Genomic DNA, 14,943 nt, shown 5'->3' with positions numbered 1-14,943 from the left:
GAGAGAGTAGGTAGGTTGGTAGGTAGAGGGAGATAGATAGATAGATAGATAGATAGATAGATAGATAGATAGATAGGTAGGTAGGTAGGTAGGTAGGTAGGTAGGTAGGTAGGTAGGTAGGTAGGTAGAGTGAGAGAGAGAGAGAGAGAGGGAGGGAGGGAGGGAGAGAGAGAAATACAGTAGATAGGTAGGGAGACAGAGAGAATAGGTAAGTACATAGGTAGACAGAGGGAAGGAGGGAGGGAGAGAAATACAGTAGGTAGGTAGATGTTTCCAGGTGTATTTATCCATGTGCTGGAGAAGGAAATCGCTGACAATCTGCAGCACCTAAGACTTTGTTTCTGCTGGCACAGCACTTGATCAATGTAATTCTCATCAAGTTAAAGAGCTTTCCAAAAGGGGAAAAAAAGTTTTTGCACTCTGAAAACCTCCCCCAAATCACCCATTTTTCACGAAATGGGCCCTTTTTTTAAAAAAAAAAAAAGGCATGAATAGCCTGGGGGGGGCTTGCAGACTGCCCCTGGGGGAGGACAAAAATGAGCAAAAAAGGCCGTTTTTCATGAAAGCGTTCCCGTTTTTTGTAAAAAAAAAAAATTGCATGCATCGCCTTATGGAGGCTTATAGAGTGCTGCTTGGGGCTGGGGGGGGGAGGCAAAAAATGGCCTGTTTCTGCTCATTTCTGCCCTCCCCTGCCCCCAGGAGTTCTCTGAAAGCCTCCATAAGGGTATGCATGCCCATTTTGGTGAAGGGGGCAGGGCTTTGAGAAGCAAAAAATGCTGTATTCGATGTAGAAGATGCACCCAGATTTTTAGCCTCTTTTTAAAGGAAAAAAGGTGCGTCTTATACTCAGAAAAATACAGTAGTATAAATTGCTTAATTTGAGATTTGCCAGTCCAGCTTACTCTGGATAAGAATCAGTAAGCCAATAGTCCAGCTTCAACAGCCACTATAACTGCCTAATCCATTTTAGCTATTGCAACAGAAACCCCCTTACTCACCTTCTCTTTCCTATAATCCTCTTTGATCTCCAGATGTCAACTTGGAAGTTTTTAAGACTTCCCAATTTATGCAAACTCAGTATCTACTCCTTCTTCTTCTGTGAACACTATCTTATGATAAGCTAAACTATTTTCTATTCCCAGCAACCTTCAACAAAGCAAAATACAAAGTTTGTTTAGGCAATTGTGAGAATGTGTAGCTAATCATATTGTCCTCTTTTATAGACCTTCTGAGGGATAGCAAAGAGCAAATAGACATGAGTAAGAGTCCATATGGATTACATCATGGTAATAAGAATGGCAAAATTTAATTATTTCCCCACCTTTACTGTCTCTGGATATAGTTGTTCAACAGCCCACTTTTCTATGAGAGATTTTTACTCATTGCTATAAAGACAGTGGTGGGATTCAAATTTTTTTACTACTGGTCTGTGGACGTGGCTTGGCTTGGTGGACGTGGCTTGGTGGACATGGCAGGGGAAGGATACTGTAAAATCTCCATTCCCACCCTACTCCGGGAAAAAGTTACTGCAAAATTCCCATTCCTTCCTGATCAGCTGGGACTCGGGAGGCAGAGAATAGATGGGTAGGGCCAGTCAGAGGTGGTATTTACAGGTTCTCCAAAATATTCAAAATTTCTGCTACTGGTTCTCCAGAACTGATTAGAACTTGCTGAATACCACCTGTGTATAAAGAGTATTTTGAACATATAGTGGATAATCTAACATAGAGTTGACTGAAACATGATCTAGTCTTCTGATGACTTTGGACCAATGTACCAGCCACCTCTATATTACATCTATATCTCTCCTAGCTAATAAATGCCACCCAGGTGGTGATATGTACTGTATTTTCACGACCATAAGGCGCACCGGATTATAAGCCGCAGTATCAGTTAACGTTAATTTTTCAAACTTTTTCCATATATAAAGCGCACCGGGTTATAAGCCGCACTTTTTTTTGCAACATTTCCCCCCCCCCCTGCCTGCATTCCGTTTCCTAGCCTGCCTGGCCACTCGTTCATTTCGTTTCCCCCCCTGCCTGCATTCCGTTTCCTAGCCTGCCTGGCCACTCGTTCATTTTGTTTCCCCCCCTGCCTGCATTCCGTTTCCTAGCCTGCCTGGCCACTCGTTCATTTTGTTTCCCCCCCTGCCTGCATTCCGTTTCCTAGCCTGCCTGGCCACTCGTTCATTCCGTTTCCCCCCCTGCCTGCATTCCGTTTCCTAGCCTGCCTGGCCACTCGTTCATTCCGTTTCCCCCCCTGCCTGCATTCCGTTTCCTAGCCTGCCTGGCCACTCGTTCATTCCGTTTCCCCCCCTGCCTGCATTCCATTTCCTAGCCTGCCCATCCTCCCCATTCCAGGGGAAGGATACTATGAAATCCCCAAATCCTCCCCACTCCAGGGGAAGGATACTATGAAATCCACATTTCCTCCCCACTCCAGGGGAAGGATACTATGAAATCCCCATTCCCTCCCCACTCCAGGGGAAGGATACTATGAAATCCACATTTCCTCCCCACTCCAGGGGTAGGATACTGCAAAATCCCCAATTCCTCCCCATTCCAGGGGAAGGATACTATGAAATCCCCAAATCCTCCCCACTCCAGGGGAAGGATACTATGAAATCCACATTTCCTCCCCACTCCAGGGGAAGGATACTATGAAATCCCCATTCCCTCCCCACTCCAGGGGAAGGATACTATGAAATGTGCGTGCTTCAAGTTTGAGCGTAAGTAAAATCGGGAGGGAGAGACCCAAGGGACGTGTGCGTGCTTCAAGTTTGAGCGTAAGTAAAATCGGGAGGGAGAGACCCAAGGGACGTGTGCGTGCTTCAAGTTTGAGCGTAAGTAAAATCGGGAGGGAGAGACCCAAGGGACGTGTGCGTGCCTGCTCGCGGTCATTCGCTTGCGAGCTTCAAGTTTGAGCGTAAAATCGGGAGGGAGAGATTTTCGATCTTTTTCCATATATAAAGCGCACCGGGTTATAAGCCGCACTGCCGTTTTTTTATCAAATTTTAGGATTTTCAGTGCGGCTTATAGTCGTGAAAATACGGTAGTTTGATCTCTGCTTTAAGAAAGAGAGGGTCGGTATGCCTCTTCCTCAAGAAGCTTTGTTAGACCCAATTGTTGGATAATTTTAATCCAGACTGACAACTTTTGCTTATTGGATAAATTTCTAAGAAGGCATTAAAGGGCTCTGGAGGATATGGATTTTGTTTGAGTCCAGTTTCAGACCATAGCACAATATCAATAGTCATACTTGTTCTTGATCCCTTGTGCAACTGGGATGGAAGTAGTACAACTGTCCTGGCTCTACTTGATTTCACAGCAGGTTTTTGATACCAACAAACATGGCATCCTACTAAACCATCTTGCCTGATGGTTCTCATTTATTTGTGGATCAGTTCAGGCAGGGGCAGGGGGAAATTGAGTTTGAGAGACTTCTTTTAAATGGGATGGCTCTGAGCTTGATTCACTCCTCCTATTTAATTTCTATATAGGATCACTAGTTGAGATATCTGTTGGTTTGGGGTCCAGTAACATCAATATGCTAATGATACCCAACTATTCATCTTAACTTTGAACTGACCAAGTGATGTCCTAATGCTTGGAAACTGCATCAGTGTGGAATTAGGGAAAGAGACATGTTCAATCCTGACATGATTGAGTGATCCCCCGCAAGGCTGGAGTGGTTCCATCTTTAGTCTTCAGTAGGATTGCACTTTTTTCAGCACTGGTGTGCAGCTTGAGCAGAAGGCAACAGATCACAGCTCTGGCCAAGAAGGTCTTTGCACAAAGGTGCTCACAAAAGTACTCACTTTTGTTGCCAGAAGTTAAAGACATTAATGGCTGTGTGCTGCATTATTTTGAGGGCACAGCACATTTACAGTTACTCAAGCTATATACTCACTACTTTACCTAGTAGCCAAGTGTCATTTCTTCAGTGTTGTCACATGAAAAGATATGCTTAAATATTTACAAAATGTGAGGGTGTGTACTCACTTCTGTGATATACTGCATTTTAACCTTGATCAGATAGCAGATTCCTATATTGCCTAGACCAGCGATGGCAAACCTTTTTTGGCTCACGTGCCATAAGCGGGGGGAGTGCAGGGGGGTCATGTGCGGGCATGCTGCACACATAATGCAATGCGCAACCCTACCCCCAGCATGCATGCTTCTTTCACTCTCCCCAGGCTCCAGAAGCTTTATAGGAGTCTGGAGAGGGCGAAAACAGCCCCCCTCCCGGAGGTTCTTCGGGGGCTTCAGGAGCTTCCCTGAAGCTTCTGGAGCACAACAAACCGGAAATGCGCACATTTCGCTGCCCGTATTGCCACGAGATAGATCCCGATATAGGCTCTCATCAGTGCTTGGTCTGACTCAGAGTTACTGGCCCTCCAGCGGCGCTCTAGGCATCTCTTTTGGCGCTTCATCTCCCGGAGTTCCTCGGTAAACCAAGGAGCCCTCCTCGATCCGCAACCTCGGAGAGGCCGCAAAAGCGCAATCTGGTTTAGAGCCCCTGCCGCCGCTGTATTCCAGGCAGCGACTAAGGACTCCGCCGGACTGTGGATGAGAGCGTCAGGTATTTCTCCAAGCGCCGTCTGAAATCCCATAGGGTCCATCAGGCGTCTGGGGCGGAACCACCTAATCGGTTCCCCCTCCCTACAGTGGGGGATTGGTTTCCAAAAGTCAAGCCTCAGTAGGGAGTGATCAGACCATGACAAGGGCAAGATCTCGATGCCCTTCAAATCTAGATCACGTCTCCACTGCTCCAAGAGGAATACGAGGTCAAGCGTGTGACCCGCTGAGTGAGTCAGACCCCAAATTACTTGGGTCAAGTCCATGGCTGTCATGGAAGCCATGAACTCCTGCGCCCCATCAGAGTGCTCGCCGAGCGAAGGCAGGTTGAAATCCCCCAGCACCATAAGCCTGGGGAACTCTACCGGCAGCTCGGCTACTGACTCAAGGAGCGAGGGGAGGGCTGTTGCAATGCTGTTGGGAGGTAGGTACATTAACAACAAGCCCACTTGACCCGCAAGGTCCAACTTCACCAGCAGGGACTCACACCCGACAAGCTCTGGAGCAGGGATCCTATGAGGAACTAATGACCCTCGGATGATGACAGCCATTCCCCCACCCTTTCCCTGGGGTTGCGGCTGATGAAGCACCTGAAACCCTTCTGGGCACATTTCAGTGAAAGGGACTCCTCCCTCCGGGCCCAGCCAGGTTTCAGTAATACATGCCAGGTCTTCCCCCTCGTCTAAAATTAGGTCCCGGACGAGGGGAGCTTTGTGGACCACAGACCTGGCATTTAGCAACAACAGCCTGAGACCAGGGCCCTGACAACTCTTGCCATCTGGCCCTGGAGTGGAACTAACACCATCTGTCGACTGTGACCAGGGGGGCTTTTGCCCAGGTTCGCCTGGTGCACCAGTTGCAGCCCTACCTGGACCGGGAGGCACTTCGAATGGTCACTCATGCCCTCGTCACCTCAAGACTGGATTACTGTAACGCGCTCTACATGGGGCTGCCCCTGAAGAGTGTTCGAAGACTGCAGTTGGTCCAAAATGCAGTCGCACGAGCGATACTGGGTGTACCTAGATACACCCACGTTACACCCATCCTCCGCGAGCTGCACTGGCTCCCCATTGGTCTCCGGATGTGCTTCAAGGTGCTAGTCGTTACTTTTAAAGCCCTACATGGTTTAGGACCTGGCTACCTGAGAGACCGCCTCCTGCCACTTACCTCCCAACGACCAACAAGATCGCACAGGTTGGGCCTCCTCCGGGTGCCATCAACCGGACAATGTTGGCTGGCGGTCCCCCGGGGGAGGCCTTCTCTGTAGCTGCACCGGCCCTGTGGAACAATCTACCTGTAGAGATCCGGACCCTTACCACTCTGCCGCCCTTCTGTAAAGCCACCAAGACCTGGCTGTTCCGGCAGGCCTGGGGCTGTTGATCAATATCCAGCCCTACTTAGACAGAATGGATGGTGTGTAATTTTAATAATTGTATCTTTTATCTTAAATTTTTAAATGCTTCTTTTATCTTGCCTGTAAGCCGCCCAGAGTCCCAAGGGAGTGGGTGGCATACAAATTTTATTAAATTGAAATTGAAAAGTATATTTATGGTATACACCATAACTGTCTTCTTATATCTTCTCTCTGTTTATTAACAATGTTTCAATACCATAACGTTACAGTCTCAATTCATCTTAAGCTTTTCATAATCCAGTTGTCTATCATTTGGGGAGAGAATAAATCAAGGGCATCTACCCTTCCTTGTTAAAAAAAAAACTAAAGGGAAAGTTATGCAAACTGTCACCTAGATTCGATCTACCTTTCTTCGAACTTCTATCTGCAAAAGTCACAACAGCAGTTGCTATAATAAAGCCTTGCTTGATCAAAACTGCTGCACAGTGAGTTTGCACAAGAGCACAAATAACATCACTAGGGCACCTAGAAGAAACAGAAGGAAGCAGAAGGGAAATGGGAAGCAATCCATAAAAAAATCAGACCCTGAGAATAGGAGATCCTGCTCATCTCAGTAATCAAGAGATTTGTAATAGAACTGTGTTCCCCCAGATAGGCCCTAGGATGCTTAAGACTTTAAGTGTTAACATCATCACCTTAAACTCTGACAGTAGACAACTGGCAATCAGTGAGATATTTTAATACATGCATCATGACTCTGTACCTTGCACCTGTCAGCAGCCTAGTTACTGCAACTTTCAGGGACAGTCTTATATAAAGTGCGTTGCAGTAGTCAAGATGTGAATTAACCAGGACTGTGGATAACTATTACCAAGTCCAAGAAGTACTCACAAACTCCAAACGCTGCTCTTTCTGGGGAAATGCAACCACATTAAAAAAAGGTTCATCTCAATCCCTGAATCCAGCTTCTTCTTGACTATCAGCACCTCCAACTTGTCTGGATGCAATTTCATTTGTTTTCTCTCCTTCACCTCACAATCAAGTTTTAGCAACATTCAAGGATGCAAATTGCTTTCTTGAAATTAGGCTGTGTGAACGAATAGAGTTGTATGTGTGTGATACTTAGGATTTCAGTTTTCTTTCAGTATAGTAAAGAAATGCTTCTAACTGTAGAAATAGCTTACCGGTGATATGCTTCCCGACGGTACTTTTTCAGAGCATAGCCATCCATGTTTGCAGGAACATCTGCTGCATTTTGTAACCGGTCACTCCATGAAGTTGTCATTTTTACTGATTGATTTATGGTATTTTCTTTAAAAGTTAATAAACTATGGAAAAAAACAAATACAAAGATCTATTTAACATAAATACACATTTCCAAAGTGTTGTCTAATGCTTTCTTTTTAAAGACAAAAGTATTTGGGATGTCCACAAACACCTGATATAAACAATTTAAATTAGCTAGTTGGTAAAACACAAATAAACCCAGAAATGTCAGAAAAATTTGGAATTCAAACTTCAGTGTGTAAGCTTTATGATTTTAAATTAATCACTGTATCTAAAAATTATATTTATCTGGAAACCTATATATAAAAACTATTTATATTGTTCCCACTTATCTTATTTCTTGAATCATAAACCTATCAACTCATTTTTTCTGTAATTTTATTTACTTTAAATACATGATTGCTTCTTTTTAAATGATGTCAAAGATACAACCTAAAAATAAGGTTATCTGAACTCTGTCATACTTTTATAAGTCAGTGGGATAAGTACATTACAGTATAGGCAGGCAGCCAGCAAAAATTCTTGATTATAAGCTACTGAAATTCATGGCACCTTTCTTAAATTACAAAAATCTATTTTAAAGTTTATGCATCTGTAAATAGCTTCAGATAAATACAGAAATGTGTAAACATGCTAAATAACTTGGAAATTTATTTTTATTACATTACTCCTGCCATTACCACTCTTAAATAACTGATTATTCCTTTTGTAAAATATTTTCAGAGATTTTCTATCATCATCTGATATTATGGCACAGGACTATTATTCAGTTAGTAAAGTTTTGTAACCTTTACACTATCATTTAGGAATAATATGACAAACACTCATAACTTTACTGGCCAGATCACAAATATTTTCTCTGTGTCACTATATTAAACAGATACAATAATACAAACTAGTTAAAGAAAAAGAACAAAGCTATGCATCAACCACATTAGCTGATTGGTTCACATGACATGCTACTCCCCTATAAAAGGTTAAATGGGGTTAGATGCACCACCAGCTGTTGTTAAGGGGAAGATAATGGTTTTTAACCACATTTGGAAATTTGCCTGAGGCTAGGAGTGTTATTTGCCAATTGTTGAATTTAAATTCCAATTCCGGAAACAACAATCCTGTAGCTCACATAACAGATGCAATATCAGGAAGGCCTCCTAACTTGGCTAAAGGGCAGTAAACTATAGAGAATCATTAAAAATAAAAGACCTTTAGATGCATACACTATACAATAATTCTGAACATAAGAATAAAATCTTAGGTAGAAAATGTTCTATGTTCTAATAAAAATTGCTAGATGCAGATTTTAAAACATTCAGATTTTGCCCTCTTTTCCATATATGTATACATACATACATTACATACATACATACATGATTCATCATATATTAAAAGAAGTTGACCAGAGGGAGCACAATACTGATCTAAGATACTATTATAAAAACTATTAAGTTCTTCCATGTGGAACACTTCTTTCCTATGTTCTAAAATCTTTTAGAGCTGCTGTTAAAAACTAAAAAACTAAGTAACAAAGTAGTGTAACCAATCTCAACTTTCAGATTAACAGGGCATGCAATATTTGTTTTTTTTTAGCAACAAAAAACAAAAAAGGAGGAAAGATACTAGGGGTTATTTTACCATAGGGGACAAGATCCAGAAAAACAAGTGTTTTGCAAATAGTTATTATTCTTTTAGTAATTATGTAGTCATATATATATATGGCTTTCTGCATTTGTCTAAAATCTCATCAAGAAAGTTCCAAAAGCAGGAACTTAACAGGGGCCTCTCTCCTTCTATTCTATCTGGGCATATCCACTATTGAAATTCCCATACTTCCCAATTAGTTTCCATGGAAAGCAATAGTGATCACAAAAAGCTACACACAAACAAACTTCAGAGCAATTGACTATTTTCAGTTCTTTATAATGGACAATGTAAACTTGGAATGGATTTTGTTAATAAAGAACCACAGTTAAAAGTAATAACTTTTTCCAAAAGATATCATTTTTACAAAGATGAACGAATATTGAAAGACTGGACCAGATTATTAATTAGCATAATTTCAAATTAATCATGCACACACATATATGCTGTAAACAAAGTAATTGCTCACATGGAATATTCTTCAATGAAATACTCCCAAATTGTTAAATCAGATGAAACTGGAATATATATTAAAATACAGAATGACCAGAACATCAAATGATTGAAGTAAATTCACTTTGTAAAATTATAACCAATAAGCAGAGTGTTTCTATGATCTCTCAATAAGCTGCAATATAGCTGATGATGATGCATGGCTGCATTCTCCATGTTATGTAATCCAGGATGGACAAAGGATTGAGACCTTACTCATTTTCTCCATCTAAGACCAAACTACATAAATTTGTCCTGCAGTCTACAAGTGAGATGTTTGCAAAAGCAAAACAGTATCAGCTGCTGGAGAGAAACAATTTAATAAACTATGTGCATTTCAGTTGTGTTGTCAAAGAAATATGCACACAAGGTTAGAAAATAGGGTCATGACATTGGAATACCTCTACCTGTAATCTGATAGTCAATGCTGTAGCTAAAATAGCTGACATAAGACCCAAATTTTGCTGCAGAATTTTTCTTAGTCAAGTGATCACTATATGCTAGCTGGCTCAGAGTCTACTGCCTGTCAGAAATTATGTAAGGTGAGCCTAATGCATGTTTAGATGCATTTTTAAAAATAAATGACAGGGTTTATCAGAAATAAACTAGAATTCCCATATTTATCTATAGACTTGGATGGTCAGAAGTGAGGCCACTGAATTGAAGGAATTGTCTTCTAATGAAAATAGAAAGTCTGCCAACCTTCTTGGGATAGCAAAAGGTACCTTGTCGAAGTCAGGGATTATTTGACAAGATCACAACTTCTTTGATGGTCTTTTTAAGAAAAAAATAGACTTAAGTGTTCAATGCTGGTAATGGCAGTATAGAGAAAGCAATGTGGGTGAATAATGAATACAATTGGATAAGTAAAGTAGGCATAGTGACTTGTGACTACTAAGCCATGCAAGAATTGAAGTTAATCTGAAAAGAATCCAATGAAAAGCATGGATTTACATCTCAGAATGACAAGATAGTCAAAATATATCAGTTAGCATGTCTCATGCTTGAAATAATCTGCAGAGGAAGGAGATCCCAATCTGATTGATGATTACCAGCACCAAAGAGAAGGCTCAAATTGTTCCTTTATTGTTCTATGAATGACACTGAAAAAAGTGGAGATGTTCCTTAAAAAGTTGGAAGAAAAGCTCTAGAAAAAAAGGGTGGTACAGTGAAATTCAATTGAATTGGTAATCTCACCAATATGAAATATATAATATCAATTAATACTTTGTGATTATTGGGTGACATGTGTGCAAACTGCAGGAAAAAAGTTTAAAAAGAGAGGCAATAAGAAAAACAAAAAAGGAACAGCACTGCAATCAATCTAAAAAAATATAATAAAGAATATTATATATGAATTTATTATTGTTCAAGATCTTAGTGGAAAAGATAACAGCTGAAATTTTCTTTGCTCAGTGTTCAGAATAATGCATAGTAAGTTGTATAATGCTATAGCATAAATTGTACTATAATTTATAATGGTATATAATAATTTATATATTCTGCTCACAACAGCTACACAAATATATGTGATCGGGAGGATAGGATTTAGTAGCAGCAAAACAGTGACTCTCCTGTCCTACCAGCACATTTGGTTGCCTAACACAGATATTCAAAGAACAGCAGAACTTTGAACTGCTACTACTAATCTCAAAAACTCCTAGTTCTTCGGCAATGATTGGACACAGAATCCAATATAATTCTTGAAGTTCTACAAATTAAAGTGCATTGTATTTAAACTGTCAAAACTGTTTAGATAGAAAACTGAGATAAACAAATCCCTTGATTGATTTCTTGCCTAAAGCTTCACAGAAAACCAAAGGAAATCTGAAAAATAAATCTTTGTATGCTATATGTAATATGCAAGCATTGCTCCAAAATATAAATAGATCATAAATCTATATAAGTGCAAGTCTATTACAATGGTAGCTATTCCCCCCCCCCAAAGAAAACCATCCATTTCTTTTATAAAGGAAAATCAGATAAATAAAATGATATAAGCACATTGCTTGGCTTCCTCAACTTGTCAATTAAACCTTTCCAGCTTTGCGGACCGGTGGTTGGTGATGTTGTATGAGCAGCAGCAAGCACGTGCACATGTGCAGCTGCATTTGCGCGAGTGATGTGCATGCACAGGCACTGCTCATGCAAATGAAGCACAAATGTACACTGCTCGTGTAAGCAGAGTTGTGTATGGACGTGCATGCTCTCCCATTTCCATGGCCCACTTGCAAACACCTGACAGCTTACTAGTGGATCGTGACCCAGAGGTTTAGAACCCCTGAACTAAACTGATTTAACTCCTCCTCTTGAAACCATGTTTGGGTCTGGGTCTGTTTGTATGTATGCATGCTTGCATGCACTGTAACATATTTCAAAGAGATGCTTCCCACAAATGGAAGTGTATATGAAACAGATCTTTTGAAAATATTAAAGCAACTGTTTTAACTCTGGAAGCAGCTTTTGCTACCTTTACATCCATGTGTGTGCATTCTGCACATGAGACAACCAGGAGCAGCTTCCAAATCCATTTTTGGAAAGATTATGGCCCCTTTAACGATTCAAAATGAGCTGCTTCATATTGATGGTACACACTGTGAAGTTCCTCCTTTAAAAGTCTTATGCTATATTGAGGATCAATCTGTACAGTTCATCCTACTCCATATAAGTTGGGGGGAAAGTGATGGAAATTCGAAGAGTCTCTGCAATGGACAGGTTCATCAGCTGAGGATCACAATTTCCAAGAGTTCTAATCCACGTGGATTAAAGAGGCTCTCAAAGCAGACACTCACCTTCTACAAATGAGGGTGACAAATGCGGATTGAGATAACTTGTTCAATACTATTCCTCCTGAAGCTTCTGTACTTTTGCCCTATTATCAGCCAGTATACCTGTAATCTGTTTGCTTTCAACTAAATCCTCTGCGTTTTATAATCTTCTAAATCAAATTTTTGATAAACACAAGACAATTCTCCAATTTTGTGGGATAAGCAAAAATTATCTTCAAAAATATACAGCGACTCCCTTTTTATGACGCTATAATCCTTTAGTAAATACAGTATATTACCAATGTCAGTAGCAAGCATTTTAAAAATGTTCTTGATGAATATTTAGGATTATACACAGCAATTAGAAATTCTTACATCTATAAACAAAAGACCAGCAGGTCAGATGTCCTTATTAAAAGAGCAAAGTTCAAACACTTGACCATTAAGGAGTTTAATTATTTGCTGTTTCAAGGACTGCAGTTAATAAATACCACAAAATACAGACGATTTATATTAAACAATTTAGCTAATGTATGATTATTGCAAGTTGCTTCATGTTGCAACAGAACATCAATGACAGATGTTCTTAAAAGCTTAAAGGAAAATAAGACACATGTTCAGATGCCTCTTACTCAACCTGACAGTTATCTCTCTGATGTAATTTATCAACCATGACCTGTTGCAAAAACCTTCCCCAAGGCCACCTACTTTTAAATAAAGAACGTCAACCCAGTTCCTGCAAAATGTTTCTCTGAAACATCCAACATTTGCTACGCCAACTACTTACTCTACATACAACCTTTGTCCCTCTCTTTCAGCAGATTTTTGTGGTTGCACAATAAAATTACATGAAGAACAAAATGTCAGCTGTCTTTCCAAACTACTGCTCAATCTCAACCACAAGGCCAAAAAAATACATTTTTAACAGGACCTATCTAATACAAAATCTAATGCCCAAGTCTGAAATAAAACTGACTGTAGTACTGGCATTCTTCTAACCTACACTTTATCTTACAATTAGCTGATTTGAACACACATTTTTACCCAAATGTTTTGCAAAGTTTTGGCAATCAAATCACTCCCAATCATTACTGTTTAAAACATAATCCTTTCCCCAACTAAATAATCATTTTGGATGTAAGGAATTAGATGGGTGTAATCTGTTTTTAGTCCCTCAAAAGGCTGTGATTTGCACAGGTACATTCTTTGGCCAATGTAAAGCACCAGTCAATTTGATGCATAAAATGTACTGCCTGAGTTGCAATCTCTACCTGCTTAAGGCCAGGACTTTTTAAAAAAAAACTATACTTTTCAGATGTCAGGTCTTTATTCTGTTCCTCCTTATCTCAATTATAACTTCATTCCAAATTTGCAGTTTTCTCCCTGTGTTTCTTTACTGCAGCTATGTACCATTTGTATCCATATCTCAATTTTTCATAGACACTAAAGTTACTTCATTTTCAAGATTTATTGTAGTGGGAGCCCTCATTCTATCCAATATCTCTAATGAACGTTATTTCTTCTATCAGTCCTTGAGATTCACCCATTTTCTAATCTTGAACGTTATTTCGATCCACATTTGAGAGGAAAAGGGGTTAAAAAATTAGTGCTGAAAGGATCTCCCATGCCCTGCTGCTAACAACACATTGGGTGACAGAAGGTGGGCATGCAGGACCGAGCAAAATGATACCACATCTCCATCACGGAATGAGAGTCCAAATGTCTGGCGCAAAATGAGGGGATTAGAAAGAAAGTTTGAGAGGTTTCTCCATACTTTTCACTCCCAAAGGGAAATATAGGAGGTCAAGCTTCAAGATATCCCATCACTTTTTAGGTGACACTTTGGTATATACCTTCCACCCTATATGTTTATCTTTATGTATGGGGGCGGCGGGGGGGGGGGAGAGGGAGAGAATGTTATAACCGTGCTTGGGGTCTAACCTGCGAGATTGGGGCAACCTGCCTGCCTCCTTTCTCCACCCGGTGGGGCAATTCTCCCCTATAGCCCGGACGGGGTTTCTTCCACTAATTCTCCCGCGCTGCGTTTAAGTACATCGATGGGTAAGGAGCGCGCGCAGCCGGAGGACCCTGCTACCGCCGGGGGGAAAGGGAAAGGCAGCCCCGTCCCTTTCCCTAAGGGGGGGGGGGTCAGGGAAAGGAAAAAAACAGGACGGCGCTTCTCTCTTCCTTTACCCCGTTTGAGACAGGAGTCGGCGGGGGGTCATCTGACTTCCCGCGTCTTGCCTAGCAGCTCCGCTTTAAAGGCACCGCTCTCCTTCCTCTTTCCCCTCCCCGTGAGGGCGCGCGCGAGTCGCTGCCGACTCTTCGGCCCCCCGCTGCCCCGCTCACCTCTCCGCGGTCACCCGTCGCCACTCGTTCTCGCCCTCGCCCAAAAGAAACCGCAGGACTGCTGTAGCGCCGGACCTCGAAAGCCGCGCATGCGCAAGACTAGCCCTTCCCTCCATCGCTTTATTCCTCCCCCAACCCGGCCCCTCAATTAAGGGACCAGAGACAACGTGCAATGCTACTTCAGTGCCGCAAAGGTTAACCCGCGGGCCTAAAGATCAGCGCGCGTGGAAACTGGACGCTGTTTCCTTGTTGGATTGACTAATTCATATTTTGCAAATTGGGAACTATAGCAATGAAGCTGAGGTTAGCCCCCAAAATAAAATAAAATAAAATGCTGGCTATAGTCCCGTATGTGTGTTTCGCTTAATTATTCTTGTCACTTTTCATTTGCAGTGATAAAGATCTGAAAGATCAAGTTAGAACATCATGGAGAAAATCTTATCGATGTAGCGACTAGGAATCGAAAAGCCCTTGC

General features: G+C 41.4%; 1 protein-coding gene across 1 annotated transcript in view; it reads right to left on the bottom strand.

Annotated features, from left to right (window-relative positions):
* Positions 1-14,576, bottom strand: part of NT5C2 (5'-nucleotidase, cytosolic II) — a 92,356-nt gene extending 77,780 nt beyond the window's left edge. Inside the window, 2 exon segments of the mRNA XM_032225005.1 lie at positions 7,116-7,259; positions 14,469-14,576. Coding sequence (XP_032080896.1) covers positions 7,116-7,216 — 101 coding nt within the window. The 5' untranslated portion in view covers positions 7,217-7,259; positions 14,469-14,576.
* Positions 14,577-14,943: the final 367 nt, after the last annotated feature.

Source organism: Thamnophis elegans, chromosome 10 (assembly GCF_009769535.1).
Source record: "Thamnophis elegans isolate rThaEle1 chromosome 10, rThaEle1.pri, whole genome shotgun sequence".
Lineage (NCBI taxonomy): Eukaryota > Metazoa > Chordata > Lepidosauria > Squamata > Colubridae > Thamnophis > Thamnophis elegans.
The sequence above is the reverse complement of the archived record's forward strand: the minus strand, read 5'-3'. Positions and strand labels throughout refer to the sequence as shown.